This window comes from Ammospiza nelsoni, chromosome 9, assembly GCF_027579445.1.
Source record: "Ammospiza nelsoni isolate bAmmNel1 chromosome 9, bAmmNel1.pri, whole genome shotgun sequence".
NCBI classification, from domain to species: Eukaryota; Metazoa; Chordata; class Aves; order Passeriformes; family Passerellidae; genus Ammospiza; species Ammospiza nelsoni.
Genome location: NC_080641.1, coordinates 30,886,198 through 30,904,364, shown reverse-complemented (window position 1 = coordinate 30,904,364; position 18,167 = coordinate 30,886,198). Strand labels below are relative to the sequence as shown.

The window sequence follows — 18,167 nt, the reverse complement described above, 5'->3', positions numbered from 1 at the left end:
ACATGTACAGTCACATTCAGGCTTGCTTCATATTTATATCCAAGTAAGCAAAGCCATGTGCAGATGGATTGACAGTGAAGGCCCAGGCAGGGCCAGCCAAGGATTTGCCCAGGGTAACCCAGAGGTGTCTGCTGGGAGCTGGGCTGCCAAGGACAACAGCCACGAGTGGGGCTGGCAGGCTCCTGGCACTCAGCTCTGGGTGCTGTCATCACCCAGGAGAAGCTGGCAGAACTCAGCCACAGCCTGGCTGCCCCCTCTGCTCTGCACCTTTGATACTGGCAGAGAACAGAACTGCCCCACCAGTGCCAAGGCTGCCAAGGCTGAGGGTGAGAAATTAGCCCTGGGCAGACACTTTGGCCTGTCCTTGCTGCCTCACCTGGATTCTGCCAGGTGAGACAAAACACTGGCACTTCCATGCAGTGCCTTGTGTAAGAGCATGGTTTAGGAACATGGTGTGGTTTCTTCCAGAAAGTAAAGCTTATTCCCTTCTTTCCTTGTTCAAGTATCACAGCAACAGCTGCCAGCATAGGGGCTGCAGGCATCCCACAAGCTGGCCTGGTGACAATGGTCATTGTTCTCACCTCGGTGGGGCTCCCAACGGATGACATCACATTGATTATTGCTGTCGACTGGGCACTGTAAGTAACACAATTTGTATACATGTATATATATAAATTACATTTATATCATATAAATGTGTATATATATATATATATATATATATATATAAAAGAAGTGATTCTGTAATTTGAAATGGTATTCATGTAGCCTTACATTAAAAACTCTGCTGATGTGGACATTATCTTGAAATAGTTAGACAAATAAGGGAGTCTAGATGAGTCTTGGAAATATGTCTTGGATGGAAAGGCTGAAGAAATGGAGTAAACTCAGGCTAAAACCAGAGCTGGAAAGGTCACCACAGCAGCTTTTTACATAGATAAGATTGTCCAGAAGAGGACATTGATCAGTCTTCACATTCACAGGGAGGGAGGATAAAGAAGTAGAACAAAGTACCTACCTCAACTCAGATCTCAAAAGAACTTAAGAACTACTTTTATCTAGAATAGTCGGTGGAAGTGGCTGCACATAGCCAGGCTGGATGATGATCTTCAAGACCAGTCTGAAGGTTGAGCCAGACAAATGTGCTTAAGGGACCTTTCCTCAGGCAAGGATAAAGGGCCAGCATTCCTAGGAAACATGGTTTGCCTGTACTCTACTTATCAGCCCACTGACATTTCAAGGCCATCATGTCAGAGTAGTAAAGCACTCAGCAAGAGACCTGAGCCACTGCTAAAGCCAGCAGGTAGCACTGGCACCCCTGGCAGCCCTGCGCCCATGACAAGAGCCATGCAGCACGGGCATGGTGAGGGCTGTGGATGGCTACTGCTCTGTAACCCCAGCACAGCCAGCCTGAGTGCTGGCACCAGGAATGTCTGCCTCTCACACAGGTCCTGATGCAATTCTGTGCTCTCTGATTTCGGTGCTAAATAGGCAGCACCTGCTTGCAGCCCCCAGTTGTGCAAGTGCAGCCGCTCTGTAGAGAGGGCACTTTGCTGCATCCCCAGTCAGGGGGCATTTCCAGCAAACCACAAGCTGAAACTTAACACAGTCAGGATGAAAGGGATTTGTGTCACCCATGAGAAGAGTCACTTTAAAAATTCATATGGAGTGGTTTATTTGAACTCTCAACTTTCATGTAAATGCTGATGAATCAATCAATTTTGAATAGTCTAGGAAGATGAATCATAAAATACTGGTCCCTAGCTCATTAGCATGTCAGTTAACTGTGTAACTAGCATATGCATACACAAGGAAATATCCAAATTATTTTTATTTAAGCTATATAAAATATATTTCCTTTAATATAGGGAGTTTCATTACATCTGGGTAAATTGTGTTACAAGTCCATTCTGTTATATATCCTATTTTACTCAACTTTTAGCCACTTTTTTTTTTGTATGAAGAATTGTGAGAAAAATATTTTCTGTCCAGTGTAACAGAATATTATTATTATTAGCATTAATAGAAGTCATGAATCTTGTGTTGTATGAATATTTAAGACTGTATTACAAAGGCCTTTTTCCTCTATATTGCTCAGTTTTTGCCCAGCTCTTGCAACATCAACATTTCATTGTTTTTCCAGTAAGCCTTCCAGTGTACATGGGAATTATTCTTCTTTTTGTCTTACACAACTTTTCAAAACAACAGAGAAAAGATTTTTCAGGCTATAGCTCCAGATGGCATTAAAAAGTGAGTAAGGAATAGACCCAATTTTCTGTCTTTTGCAGATGACCTTTCAAACAAAAAGCATATTTCTGTATTTCGGCACTTGGTGGTTTCAAGAGCCTGCAGATGCAAAGTGTCAACATGGTTGACACGATGAATATTTTCAGTATTAGTTTTGGAAGTACTGGAGTAAGAAGAATGCTTAAAGAAGGCTGGTTAGATGATCTCACGAGACTGAAATACCCATTACAATGCACTGCAGGTATTACAACTCTCTTAGGTAGCCATAATGTGTATGTGACCTTCATACCTTTAGTTAGTGCTTAGAGACATAAAGAAGAAAAGCAAAATGCTTCCTAGCTCATTTATCAAACACAAGGTAAAAGTTTTACATCTTTAATAATATCAATTAGAGCTCAAATATCAGTAACTCACACGTTTGCACTGAGAGAAATGCCACCAGCAGCAGGCTGGCCTCTCAGTGGAGAAACACCAATGGTGTGTGTTGTGATTCTCCTGATGCACAGTGCAGACTGCTCCATACACTCAGAATGGGGAACACAACTGTGCCAGGCAGTCCCTTTGCTTAAGAGTTTCAGTGCAGACTGTTTCCTTGGAAAAATCCTGCCTTGAAAAGGTGCTAATTAGAGCTCAAAAGGGAGCTCAAACTCTTGAGCTCTGCTCACACAGCTTCTTCTCTACCACAGCTGACTTGTTGCACAATCCAAAATTCACAACACTGAATATCTTTGCAAGAATCACTATTTGATAATCAAAAGGAAAGAAGTCATTGAGTAACAGGAACTTTTATCAGTATGTGCTGTAACTGCTTTTTTTCCCTGTTTAACATGTTCCTGTGGAAATTTTCTTCAAGTCAAAACCCTAAATCAGAACAGCAGGAACTAAAAAAAATGGATTGAGCAAACAAGTGTAGTGGAGTCAACAACTGTGTCCAGGTATAGGCTGGGAATATTATTGCTGAAGTTACTCACAGTTGTATGTACAATTTGGTAACTCCACACACAAATAAGCTGTCATGCAGGAATTTTCATGATAATTAAGCAGGCAAATGCATAAACATTTATATGCACTGAGTACCTGCTTAAAATATCTGGAAAAAAAATCAGCACAGAGTTTCAATTCTTTTCTATATTAAGATACAGAATCAGAAATCTGGGCAGTGTTGATATTGGACTGGCACTGACTTTAACAAGCCAAACATCTGGAGATTTCTGAACCTCCATTTTATAACCTACATTTATAAATTAAGTTACTAATATGACAGAGTTTTCAGATGTATATGTTTTTCTTGGAAAAGACGTGACGTATTTCAGACTTAGAAGCTATATCATCTGAAATCTCATCAATTTTAACTAATGGGTTCCAGGATGATTCAAGTGTAACACTTGTCTTTGACAGCCAGTTGCTTTTGTCTATTTACAATCCATATTTTAATAAATTTATTTTTAGACAGTGTGTAAAAGGTGTAAACAGGGAAGAAATCCCATCAGTGAATAAATGAAAAACAGTTTAACTATATATACACAAAATACTGTCAAGCATACAAATTTAAATTGGAAAAGGTAACTGAAAATGAAGAGGCTTTAAGAACTACTGCATAGGCTGCATAAGAGCCAAAGTCACCACAGGTTTTACAGGAATAAAAATTACTTAAATATGTTCAGTGGCTGCTTGGTTTGTGAGTGTAGTTACATAGCAATCTTCTGAATTATTTTGATTGTATCCTGCCCACTCTACCAACACAATAATCTTCTTAAGTAGCACTTTGGGCTGCTAAGATTGGTACCATGATCACTAATAAAAGGGACTGGTTGTGCTGGCTGATCTCTGCTTTTATTGAATTCGGACATTTGCAGCACCAGTCTCCAAATCAGGCCATGTTGCTGACCTTAACATATAAACTGGGACAGAAATGCAGGTGTGATGTGCAGTTCCACCTTTTCAGTGCTCAATCAGTTTGCATCTCTCGGGGGACACAGCTGCTCCACTCAGCTCAGCTGCACAACCAAGTGTGTGGCAGCACAGCCCATCAAGCTCAGAAAAGGCTGGAGAACCCAAATTACCTGTTCAATAACTACAGGATACCTGATACCAACCTTCTTAACATTCCTAAACATTTTAGCTCATAAACCCAGCAAAGCTGACCTTCAGGCATAATTACAGCTGATGGAGGCACAGGAATTTCCCCAAAGAGCCAACAGCTCACCATTACTGTTTCATTTTGCAGAGACAGGTTCAGAACAATGATCAATGTCCTGGGGGACGCGCTGGCTGCTGGGATCATGGCCCACATCTGCCGGAAGGAGTTTATCAAGGATGGTGACGAGGTAACCACGCTGTGAGCCAGGGTGTGCCAGGGTGTGCTGGGCTATGGCAAAGAACCTGTGAGCTCCCACTCCCACATTTGGTTCCTCCATTTATAAAGGATGTTTCAGAGAGAGGACAGAATTGGGCAGCTTAGCACATGGGGTGGAGGGGTCTTTTTCCATGAGGTCGTGTGAAAAGCCCCTGGAGGTCAGAGCCTGCAAGGCAGCTGTGTCTGGCACACTGGGGATGGGAGCAGCAGAAGCAGCTGCACTGCCCTGCAAATGCATGAAATGCTGGGACTGTGAGTCCCACACCCAGCAGTAATCTATCCTGCTAGAGGTGTGACCAGCAACAGAGCAGGGTGACAGATGTCCCTGGCTATCTGTGTGGAAGGAGAGGTGAAGGTATCCATGAGTGTGGATATGTGCAGTCAATGAGCTCACATCAAAAGGAACTACCTTGGGCATTGTGAGCCTCTGAGTCAGCATAATCTGAAGCCACCCTTGCAATCATTTTTTTCCCAGACTAGCACAAGCACATGACTCCATTCTAGACTTCATTCTCAGACATCTTCATGCTTTCAACATTTAATACAAGTCCTTCCTTAGAGCTTTGTTTTTTCCTCCTCTGTATCTTATTTCATACAGCACACATACCTCTGTATTCTGCCCCTGCCTCCTTCCACTCCTGTGCATTCTCCTCCCTCTGTGGCATGCATAATTCAGTCCTTCTGTGTAACAGGAACTCCTCATGTCCTTCCTTCAGTCCTTTACAAAGGAGATTCCTAATTCCATGAGCCCACCAGATTTGGAGGTGCTAATCTCCAACCATTTTAGCTCCTGGCAGACTCTCATTACCTTTCTTCAACAAAGACAGAATAGCAATGCAGGAACATTTCTTCATCGGGACTGATCTTCATAAGACAAGTTTCATTTCTGTGCATCACCTGTAGTATTCTACACAAATGCAACATTTTGTTTCTATCATTATTTCTCTCATTCTGCAATTTTTAGGTCAATCCCATTCTCATGCCTTCCTGCAACATTCATTTAGAAGTCCTGCTCTTTCAAGTAGTATGTAGAAAGACAGGCAGTGTCCTCTGAGGTAATTAGCACCTGCAGTAATTACTGATGACAGGATTAGGACTGACTACAGGGGCTACACATGCAGCTACCTACAAAGCCCCTAAAACAAAGCCTATGGGCAAGGGAGGTCATCCATTACAAAGCCAGCAGTGTAGGCTGAGCTCCTGCATAACACAGGCCTCCTGACATTTCACTGCTGGACTTAGAACTCGGTCAGAACTTAAGAAGAGATGTTGCAGTAATATGAAATCCCTCCTGAGGGATTATTTAGTCATCTGTGATGAGATTTTTCTTTGAATCATGCTCTGTAATGGTATTAAAATTTACTGCTGGTCTGCCATACATTTTGGCTGCATAATTTGTGCAGTTAGTAATATATACCCAAAGGCCATATTTTCTCAGCTGCAAGCCCACCTCCTTTCTTTGCCAGTATTTACGTCTTACTTTCCCCATCAGAATGTGGCTTGATTTAAAGAACACTTCAATATTTAACTTATGAATCAGTTAATAAAATCCCCTTTATTTCTTTCAAAACAGAGCAAACTGAAGAGACAGGTGTTATTTTATTGGGTTAGAAGAAAGGCATAAGGCAACAACAAATGATTTCTTGGTCTATTTAACTGCACCCAAGAGCAAGTACTGCCCAGAGCTCAGCACACTGGCCATTGAGAGTCTTTACCTTTTGAAGTGAGCCCTGGAATTCTGGTCTCTATTTATCCTACTTGTATCATTTTACCAATGGCAAGCAGCTGTTACGAGTGTAAGTTCAATTAAGAGTTGTGACAGAATTTGCATTTTTACACAGACTCCTTTGCTTCACGCAGATGGTGCAAAGATGCTTTAGTATATATGAGAAACAGCTTCTGGAAGTCCATGGGGGCTCTAGATAATCCTGGTGAATGTAAAGCAGCCCACAGGCTTTCCAAATAAAAATTCCCTTCCTGTTGTGTACAGCAATCAGTGGCAGTATTCCAGATCTTAATGCTTTTCACATAGGTGCCATTGATCTGTGAAACTAAGCCTGTTAACATCCATCAGATTGTGGCTTACCAGAGAAATGGCTGTGTGAAGACCATGAATGAATCTCGTGGACCAGAAACAGTGAAAGGGTTGCAGCACCATATACCCATACAAGTGGAGCAAGAAGAAACTCCAGTGGAGAATCACACTAAGAAATCCAACAGTAAAGACCACTGCACTATTGAAATAAATGAACTAGAAACAAATGTGTGACTGCTACACTCAGAGGTATCTCACACCCCAGTGACCTGATACCCAATCTCTACCTCACAGCTGGAAGAAGGACTCTTTGCCTTGAACAGGAAAGCGTGGAATTATCGCCACCCTGCTTGTACTGGAGCTAGGAGACCAGCTGTGAATGTCAAGAGAGGCACACAGCTTGCAAGAGACATGGGCTTCTTTAGGTGGAAGATTCTGCACTAACTGACTTCAATATGGTATTTGACACTCCTTTGGCTTCCTTTTTTTTAAGCTTTTTTTTATTTGACCCTTTTTGATTTTCTAACCAAAGCCTTTTTTTGTGAATCTCAGTAATTACCGACGCTGTAGAATTTTTGCTATGTGAAAATGTTTCACCAAAATTGCTAAAGATACTAATTTTGTCTAATATTCACTAAATATAGAGTTTGTGCTTAGTTTTAGAACAGCAGTAAGAAAATCACACTGATTTCCTGATCTCAAGGGCGTCCATCTATTCCTAAATAACAGTGCAAGCACAGGGGAAGTGAAGTGTGCATTTGTGCAAGAAAGGGCATTAAGGTAACTGTGATGGGCAGCCTTCAGAGACAGGCAGTCAAGTGTGATACCTAACACAAAGATTTCCTAAGTCACTGCGGAGCACAGTTTGCCTTCCAAGTGCCAGATTTATTAACCTTTTTTTAACCTAACTCTTCAGTAAAGTCAGTTCCATGCACTTGCAGTGGCAGAGGCGATGTGAGCTGTAATCCACAAGCACTGGTGCTAATGTTCCTCTCCTGTAACCTATAGGTTGTTCTACTGTAAATATGTATAAACTCAAAGCTCAAGCTCATGAACTCTGTGCTGTGTCCAAAGGGCAGACTGAACACTAACCTGGAGCCGAGGATGCTGAGTTAAAATGGGGTTTGGGAGGGGTTTGCTGTGGAAACTGTCCCATTATTTCTCATTATTCAGTCGACAGTTACTCCCTTTCCACTGTCACTGAATCTTTCACTTACAGTAAAATCTGCCACATATGTTTCCAATGTTTGTGATAGAGAACATTTTTAATAAACCTGCCATTTAAAAACAGGCTGTCTGTGCACTTTTACTATTAGTGTCTTCCTATGTCTCTGCTAAAATAGAGAGTGGAAGTGAGGAGACCTTTTGAAAAGTTGGGATTTGATCCAGAGATTACATACCAGCTCATACCAATACACTTGACATATATTTTGCTACTTGTGGCATAGCAGCTTGAGATACCATGTGCCTGGTATTCTAATATGCTCTTCTCATCTGTAGTCAAAAAGGAAATTTCAAACCCAGTCAAAAAGGACAAATTCTGCATTAACCAGTAGCAGAAGTGTTTCATGCACTAGTTCATTGCTGATTCAGTGTATCATTCATTCATGATTGGTGGTTTTCCTGGGATGTACATGGTCACCTCTTCTTTAAGGGCTCCTGTTCAGACTATTTCTTATATCATGCACTGAATAGTTGCCTCAGAGCACTGTAGTATAGGTAGTTTAATTACCAAGCAGTAAAGCCAGAAAAAACACACATCGGTCTTCCTTGTCTGTAGTTCCTCAGAAATTACATATTATTTTGAAAGTATATACAGTTGGTAACTGTTTTCTCAATTTGAGCCTAGAGTGAAAACAACAAACTCAGAACACAAAGAATAGGGAAGAACTGAAATGATTCAGAGCAGTTTGCTCCAGAACAAGCCCAGTAAAGGACCTGCTCTGCAGAGTGTCACAAGAATGAGTGACCGGGGAGAGCTGAGGCTGGTCTGTGCCCCCCTGAATGGGCAGAAGCACTGACTGGCAAACACAACATCTGATATTTTCATCTCAGTGGCACTGGCAGCTCCTGGAGGTTCCCCTCATCCTTCCCCAGCTGTCCATTCCTGCCTGCACTGCCTCCCCTCCTCTCCCAGCTGTACAGACCCAGTTTTTTATGAGGCCAGACAAAGAACCAGATGAGAAGCATTTTTAATTCAAACCAGTTCACATATGTTTTTAGCACAGTCCTAACAGACAGTTGTGTCAACACAAGTGAAGGGGTGATGCAGGGACAAGATCAAGCAGCCAGGATGAAACAGGGTAAGGGCACGTGGACTGGGCAGGGTCTCCGTGTGCCAACTGCACCCACAAAGAAAACACAACCCAAAGCTTCAACTTGACTCAATTACAGCTACATGAAGTGATAATGGGATCCTGCCAGTCATCTATCAGTTTGCAAGCACCTTGCATAGCTAAAAATTACAAAGAGGCAGGCCAAGTGGATACAAGATTTGGAACAAGTAGTTCTGGACTAAGTGGTTTTGCAGAGTCTGCCCACACACCATGCCACTGTGCCATGCAGAAAGTGCTCCCAGCCTTAGCACCACCCTCCAGCCCAGCCACCCACAGCCTCTGGCTAACTGCAAGTGCAAATCCTTTTGCCCCTTGCCTGAGACAGCTTTCTTGGTGTGACACTTTTCAGTGCAGTCATGGCTCAAAAGGTCTAAGTCAACTCTGGTGCTTAAGCAGCTCCTAGGAGAGCTTCAAATGAGATAAAGCACCAAAGACCAGCAGTCAGTTGTGCTGCTCAAGTCCTGCACAACAAAGAAAACCCATCATGGGTTTTCAAAAATTTTGCCCATTATGCTCTCACATAGGTAATATGGGTAATATGGGAGTCTCATGTGTGAATGCATATTTTTATGGAATCAACAGCCTGGTTTAAAATCAGGTTTCTGCATTCAAACCCTACTCAAAGAGTATCCAGTTCTGCTGTAACTAGAGCCATAAGGCACTTGGTCTCTGTACATGTTAGTGTACTGTGTCCTTGACTGGAGCACCTGACTGCTGCTGCAGTCATGCTGTACTGAACACAAGACACACTGCTAGCTGGGAGAGGTGAACTCTGCTGGTGAGGTGTTTCTGATCATTTCTATGGTAAGTTCTCCTCCATTTTGCTATTTTCTGTGTCTCATGGTGTGTGTTGTCAAGCAGCTTGATGCACAGAGCAATTAGACTGGCAGTAGGTTCCATAAGATATTTGTATGCATGGGTCTGTTCACATTTTCCAGTTATAATCACACTCCCTTCCAACAAAAATAACAAAGCTGTTGATTATCAAGTTAGAGTGCAAGCTTTGTGTTGGTAAATATGTTTCTCCTACTTTCAGTGCATATAAACAAACATGTGACCTTTACAGTCTCAAAAAATTTGTATTAAAAAAATCAATCAATCGACCAGTCAATCACTTATTACAACAGTCTGCATGGTATAATTTCAAGCATATGTGGAAAGAACATATTTCTTAACTGGCAACATTCAATCCTATTTTGAAGTTGCCTTCCCCTGCTAAACAGAAAGGGAATGTGGCCAATTAAAGTCTCCTAAAGGCACACTGGGGAAGAGTCTTGAGGAGGGAAAGATCATTAAGAAGGGTGGTGCACTGCATACAGCTATAGAAGAAAGAATTTGGAAAGTAACCCAGATCAGCACATATTTATCAGAGGCAGTGGTTTTATGCTTGTTAATTTGCAACTCCTTTGCTCTGATGACACTACTGAGAAGAAAGAAGCCACCGCAGATTGTTGTGGCATAAAACATCATTAAAGACAAATTCAAATAGGTTCTTGAGGACTTTGCCAATGCCAAGGGAGTTCTGCAGTGTTGAATTGCTGTAATAAATCCTTGTGCAACAATTAGAACTGAGAGAAAAAGATACAACCAGAGCACTTACACATCCCAGTAATTCCCAACAGCTTTTGGCTGCCAACCCAAATACAGAAGTTTATGGAACTAATACAGTTACTCACATGCTCTGCTGGTCTTAATTGATTCCACTTAAATTATTTAATTGCACCTAAGTTTATTTCTGTCAGCTGAATATGAATCTTAACATACAAGTAAGATTATCTAAATAGTCAAAACATTAAATTGGAGTTACCCACTCTGCTAATCTAGCAATTCTATAGAAATTCTATTCTATTTTCTATAGAAAAGACAGGAACTCTGTAACATCCCCATTTGATGAAGTCTCGCTTTCAATTCTACAATAAACCTCAATTTTAGTCTCTTTTTAACAACAGCAAACTGATTTATAATACTTTCAAAGCAGACAGCTTCATCTTCAAGCCAGATGGACAGTGTTGGAGATGACCTCAGTCCTTTCTGTGCTTTCCATAAAAATGAGGTAACCATTAGCAGAGGGTGGTTGATGTGTGCGAGCAGAATGTGTAACCTGGGAGATGAGTGAGTGTGGAAGGCTCAGGCTGCCTTTGATCTTGCCCAAGGCTGTGCCTCTGCTGAGCAGCCAGGTGTGTTTTTCCAGCACGAGCAGCTCTGCCACTGCAGCCACAGAGGCAATGAGCAATTGCTGGTTTTCCCCTGCAGGCAGCCAGCTGACTGATATCACAGCCCCACACCTGAGGATAAGTACAGGGAGGAGAGAAAGTAATGAAGGTTTTTCTGCAGTGATGCTACTGTTGCCTACCTTGCAGTGGGAGAGCACAACTCCTTGCAGCAATAAGTATCTGGCTTTGCTGCATTTGGAAAAGAGGCCCCAGAACAGACAAATTTAATGAACCCATTCGCTAAGGGCTGAGCTGAAAATGAAACACATGAATTAAAATTCTCAGTTTAGCCTGTGATTTCACCTACAACTGAGATGAGAGACACTCAAAATTACATTCCTTACTAACTACTCTGGAGCATACTGATTGATATTCCTGGAATTTTAAGAGGGTTTGTCCCACAAAACCCCAAATGGATTAGATCAATAGAACAGGAAGGGTGGTCACAACTTAAGGTCAGGTTCATTGTTCACTCAGAGTTCCCAAGTGACCACAAGAATGCAGGGTTTGCTTCCCCTCTGTAAACAGAGAAAAGGTCCTTTCTAAATCAACAGGGTGATGGATAAATGAGCTGAAGACTGAGACAGTTACATAACACAGCAAAGGGGACTCACGATTACCTTGGATTAGCCACTTCTGTCTCTCTGGAAGCACTACTCACAATAGTCACAGGAATTGCCAGGCTTCCATTTTAAGTGACAGAACCTCAGATGCCATCATTTATAAAGCAGCAACAGTTGCATCTCTGTTACCTAGAAGATGATATATGGGAATAGATTTGGCACAGCAGAGATTTCTGGCAGATTTGTGTCACAGGGTATTTTAGAAATCTTGCAGGCTGTCAAAGTGAAATCGTAGCAGTCTGTTACTGAGAGTGGTATTTTGGGGAATGAGTACAGAAGGCTTCAGAAAGACAAGATGGGGAGTGTGGTGGGTGAACAGGGAAAATGTTCAATCACTTCTCCTGCAATAGAATCAAACCTTCTTTCCCTGCTGGTTCCACGATGAGATGGTGCCAACAGCTGGAGATGTAGGGAGGGAGCAAAGCATCCATTCTCCTCACAAAGCTCCTGTCCCCACATGGCCACTGAAGGTAACTCTGCATGTACCCACGGGTACCTGTGACTCCCTTCACAGCTGTCCTTCCTTCCAAACCAGCATAAAGCACTCAGTCCAGCACAAGAACCAGCAAATGCTGCTCCTGAAGAGTTTGCAACTCAATCATTATAAAACTCTAGATTTCCCACTCCACTGGGAATTCCACTGGGATGTGCTCAGGTAGGTCACAGATGTGCTTTTCAGGTTCCATCTCTAGAAGTTTTGTTCTGCAAGGTACAGAGTTCTACATCTGTTGCTTTAAAATCAGCCCTCTTTCATCACAAAGAGCTATCTGCATTTCATTTAGGGATTAAATGTATGCTTCTGTGTTTCTGCACACCACAGCAGCTGAAAGCCAGGCTCTGACCCACCACATGAAACTCACCGTAGTTAATCATCGCTTTTGAACTTTCCTAAAAAGGATCTGATATCTCTAGCCCACCCCTTTCCACCCCCCTGCACCAAAAAGTATTTTAATAAGATGGAAAAAGCAGGGGAAGCAAAACAAGAAGTGTTTTATGTTCACAGATATCTCATATTACATCTGCTACAAAAACTGCATGGGCTAAATGGCAAAACCAAAAGAAAAATGAGACTGACCTTGAGATGTTTCATTATGATTTCATTGCTTCTAGTGGTTGTGTTGGGTTTTACCACTAGGCTATTAAAAACATGTGGAAAGTGCACAGAATTAAGTCAAACTGAGCATTTTCAACCCTTCTTCTTTTCCATTTAAATACTTTCATATTTCTTTAATCAGTTTTCCTGAAAACAAAGTGCAGAGATTTGGGTAGTCTATATTGAAAGTTAATCAGTATAATCTTTGTTTTAGAATAAATCATTCCCTTTTTTGAATAAAAGAAATAATTTTTCTGACATTAATCCTTCCTAACCACATATTTGGGAAGGGAGGAATCAGGATGGACAGGAGGGTGTCAGTCCAGCACTGTGGCTGGATCTAGCTCTAGCAGGAAGTTTTGAAAAGAAGTTTAAAAGCTCTGCAATCGGGAGAATTTCCACAGCTCCTTCTCAGCTGTGGTCTCCACACTGGTGCTGAGCACAGGACTGATGTACACCTCCACACCTCACTTTCTGCACAAGCTCTCCAGAGTAAATTTCACAATGGGTATTAAGAATTAAGAGGTGATGTGCATCCCATTTTGTTCATCCCACAGGTGGGAACAACCTGGAAGGGTCACTTTGGTTGTTTGTGCCTGGTTTGGCATTGGGAGATTCCCTTTGGTTCCTCCCAGCTGCTTTGCAGAGAGCAGGAACCCCCAAAGTGAGTTCTCCAGTGCCAGATCATTCAGCTGTGGCTGGTGGGGCTGCCTCAGGGTACAGCAACTCAACTCTTCAGCACATCAGGGGAGTTTTCAGCTTTCAGTTTATTCCACTGCTGCATTTGCAATAAACAGGCCCAAACCAGAGGTCCACCAGAAAGAAGGGGAGACATCTAGAGTGTTATGTAAGTAATCAAAGTGAATTTTAATCCTGCATGAAAGATGGATTTTAAGATCTTTTTAAAGCTAATTCCTGTGATGACTGTCAACAAACACACAATTCTATCCCAAGTAACAAAATGAGTCTCACTAATTTCTTGTATGCAACTGGAGTTGAAAATACTGAAAATCAATACAATTTTTTTATCAGAAGCGACAGTCTCAGCAGTATCATAACCATATGCTAAAAACAGATTCTGGAACTATCATGGGGAAAATTTGAGTAGCCTGTACAACTGTACATTAAAACACTCTTTGTCTGATTCAAAATCATTTAAAGAAGGACTTTCTTGATGGACTTTTTAATGTCCTTGGATACTACTGAAGAATTTTTATGGAAATACTTTGTATACTGGATTATTAGAACACATTTATCATCCACTGCCTGCACATATATCTCACAGCTGGCTGACTTCACAATAGCAGCATGAATCACAGCTACAGGGCACACCAATATTTTCCTCACTAAAGGCAATGGAATTCTTTAGGGAATTTACTCACTGTTCTTGTATTAGAATAATAAACCAATTACAATGACCTCCATAAATTAATCCATTAAACAAGGAAATATTTTAAAAAAACCTAAGCTTATATTATGTAAGAGTCCATATATGTTTAAGTTTCTAGGATACCTACACTCAAACCCAGGAATCAAGACTCACCAACATTACACTGTAGAATGAAATCAATTACAGGATATTGGACTATAAAATAGAAGCCTCCCAAGAGACTGCTTCCTATCAAAAAATCTATTTGTAAAATATGTCTTTATTCTTGTTAAATAAGAATAAATTTTCTTAGGTTTTTTAAGCAAAATTTGCAAAAATGTTAGTGGAGTCGGACAACACGGTGAGAAGGGGCATCATAAATTAAACTCTTATTTACCACCAGGAAACACTTTCAAGAGAGAACAATCATGCGGTTTTGATCAGACCCTTCCCACCTCCCTGCTCTGCACAGACCACTGGGGAGCAGAAGAAATGGCAGTGGGGTCCCAGGAAGGAGGATACTTCCCATTCTCATCCACATTGATAATGCAGCTCCCCAGCCTCACTCCTGCATGCACCGAACGCCTGCTCAGGAAAAGTCGTGTCTGTCTTGCACAGCAGCAGGAGAGGAGGAGGGCGTTTGGCCATAGATGACTCAGGAGCAGCCCTGCCAGCCCAGCTCTTCAGCACCTGCAGGAGCTGGAGGATCCTTTCCCCAACTGCCCTTTTAATGTAGTCCTGAAGGATTTATGAGAGCTAAGATAAATAATCTCCAAGTCCCAAAAGCAGAGATTCTTCTGCGGAGCAGATGCAGCAGCTCTTCACCCCGGCAGGGCTGCCTGGCCCAGAGCCCCCGGCGAGGGGAGCAGCTGCCAGCCCTGGGGAGCAGCCCCACGGGGACCCTGTCCTGCTGCTGGGGACACTGTCCCTCTACTGGAGACACTGTCCCACTGCTGGGGACACTGTCTCTCTGCCAAGGACCCTGTCCCACTGCTGGGGACACTGTCCCACTGCCAAATCTGCGGTCAGTTCCTCAGGAGCTGCCACTGCTCCCCCAAGGGAGGCATTGCCGGCCTCCCTCTGCCCCCACCACACCTCCTTCAAATTTCATCCATAGTTTTTCTTTGGGAGTTTTTCTTTTTTTCACAGAATCACAGAATCTTTGGATTGTAGGGGACCTTGAAGATCAACTAGTTCAAATCCCCTGCCATGGGCAGGGACACGTTCCACTAGACCACGTTGCTCCAAGCCCCATCCAACTCACCTTGAACCCTGCTAAGGATGGGGCAGCCATAGTTTCTCTGAGCAACATGTGCCAGGGCCTCACCACCTTCACAATAAAATTTTCCCTAATATCTAATATAAACCTACTCTGTTTCAATTAGAACACATTCCACCTTGTCCTGTCACTGCATGCTCTTGTAAATAGTCTTGTCCCATCTTTTCTTAACAAAATATTAGTTTTAAAATAATTTTCGCTCAGAAGAGTATCTGTATAATGCATAAATCACTTCTTCTTCATTAAACAGACCACTCAGACCCCGGACACCACAGCACAGGGTGTGAGCCGCTCGAGGCAGGGCAGGACGCACCTCACAACCCCACAGAAGCCTTGACTCCGTCCCTCATCCTCCCTCCCTCCGCCCCACAAGGGCCCCCCGGAGCTCACCCCTCCTGCCAGCTGAGGCTGGGCACATCGGGATATGGTGCTCCTTGCAGAGGGAATCACAGGGTACCATCTTGCATCGGCAGAGCCTCGGCCTTGTGCCGCCTCCCTCCCTCCCCACAGAGGGGCCGCCATGGCCGGGGCCGCGCCTCCCCTCACAGCCGGCGGGATGGCGCCCGCTCCGCTGTGGGAGCTCCGTGGCCCTTTGGGTCAGGAGGCGCCTGCAGCTGTGTGAGTGTGGGGAGCAGCGAGGAAGGGGCTCCCCATCCGGCCCCTCACAGCACCCCGGGGAGACAAATGGAGTAACACAATGTGGGGAGGGAAAACCCCATGGGAAGATGCCGCACTCGCGGGCCTTTTCCCTCAGAAATGCCCGAGGAAGAAGCCGTGGGGTACGTGGAGGGGCGGTGTGGGGCAGGAGCCGGCGCTGGGTGCCCTCGTGAGGGGGTGGACATGGGGCGACGATCCTGGAGGAATCCAGGGTGAGGGGAGCACGGCTGCAGAGCGGCCCGTCCACATGGCACACACAGATGGGCTGCGTGCCCACCGCCTGAAATAAAAGCTCATTATCCACCAGCTATTTTTGGCACCTGATTATTCTTTATAGCTCTCAAGCTGCATTTGTACTCCTGTCGCTGTGAAAAATCATAGCTCGGAAAAATCCCATTTCCCCCCATTTTGTGCAGTATTTTCTGTAATGAGGAAATATGGCTTTTAAAAGAAAAACAGCAAATAAACCCAGACCTCAGTCTGCATACAGACCACACAGGAATAGCAAGCATGCACAAATGCATATTTAGGGATAAAATTGCCGACTGAATGTTTTTGACTTCAACTTTCACTATTCAAACATCTATCTCAGCCTTAAAACCATTCTATCCTTCTCTTCCCAAATCCAAGCAAATTACAGGAAGGAAGTTACATGAAAGCAATGTCTGTGTTGCCTCTTTGTGGCCTAAGAAAAGGCCAACTTCCCAAATCCCATTTTCACTAAAGGAAATAATAAAATTAGAGCCTGTTCTTGGGTCCTGCCATACAAGGTCTGGATTTGACTTTTGGGTGATGGGTACCAGCCACAGTCAAAACATACATAGGCTTAGTCCCATGGACTTCTGATGATTCCTCAACATCCCTCATGGCATTTCTTCCTCCTTTAAGAGAAAGAAATAAACTAAAAAAACATTTTGGCCTGACAGCATTATGTCCAATGTCATAGGTACTGATAATACCAGGTAAGTGAGGAATAAGGCCTGTGGTTCTTCCTCACCAATCTCTTACAGAACAATCAAAGAATCTTGGCTTTTACTGGGTAAGAATGGTGGTGGTTTTTGGGGTGGGGTTGCTGCTGGAAAACAGTGCCCCATTTAAAGGACAGATTCAGTGTGCAACTACTTGAAACAAATTTAGATAAGTGTTTCCTTACTTTACCTTTAAACTGTAGGTGAGTCCCCTTTGGTAAAGGCTGCTGCTTGCTCCAAAAGCTTAACAGTGCATGTGTCATCCTGACATTTTGGGCCTGATTCTACAGCTGCTAAAATGAACCTTCACCCCTGCACTCACTGCATCAGACAGACTCTCAAGGGATTCAAAGAAGTCTGAGGCATCTGACTTTTCATAGAATCTTAATCCAAGGGACAGAAGTTTGAAGACAATAGAACAGTTCTCCATAAAACTATACAAATCTGCATATTCTCAGCTTGTTCAGGAGTTTAATAAATTGGTCTTTTTCACAGAAGTCTGGCAGAACTTCCACTGGAAGTTTGCTGGAGATGGCTAATTGACTTGAGCTACATTCTGTAGACATTTTACATAGAAATCTATCCCAGCAGTCAGTTGGAAGGATATTTTATTGCTCAGCTCTATAGCTGATACTAAAAAATGTGTGGGTTTTGCAATTTCTGGGGCCAAGCTTTTACTTTTTCAGGAAGCAGTCTTTCCTTCTATGATTAATGAGTGTGTTGAATTGTCTAAGGTAGGGAACAACAGCTTGAAATTACTGTCATGAGCTATGGGAAACAATGGGAGAGTGTGGAACTAGATCCCCAGCAGGAAAACAGCTGGTAAAAAATTAAGCCAACTGTGTTTCCAAGTCAATCCTGGAATGCAGTATGCAAAACAACATGTGTTCAATCAGAAATCCTCAAAAGAAAAGGCCTTTTTGTCAAGCAGATTAGTTGCCTCAGATGAAGGACATTATAAGCAACTGAGAAACTTGTACCTCTGTAGGTC

The 18,167-nt window shown here is 43.0% G+C and overlaps 1 protein-coding gene across 1 annotated transcript in view; it reads left to right on the top strand.

Annotated features, from left to right (window-relative positions):
• SLC1A7 (solute carrier family 1 member 7) overlaps nt 1–6,872 on the top strand; it is a 47,703-nt gene extending 40,831 nt beyond the window's left edge. Inside the window, exons 9-11 of the mRNA XM_059478306.1 lie at nt 504–638; nt 4,475–4,574; nt 6,636–6,872. Coding sequence (XP_059334289.1) covers nt 504–638; nt 4,475–4,574; nt 6,636–6,872 — 472 coding nt within the window. The remainder of the gene's footprint in view (nt 1–503; nt 639–4,474; nt 4,575–6,635) is intronic.
• Nucleotides 6,873–18,167: the final 11,295 nt, after the last annotated feature.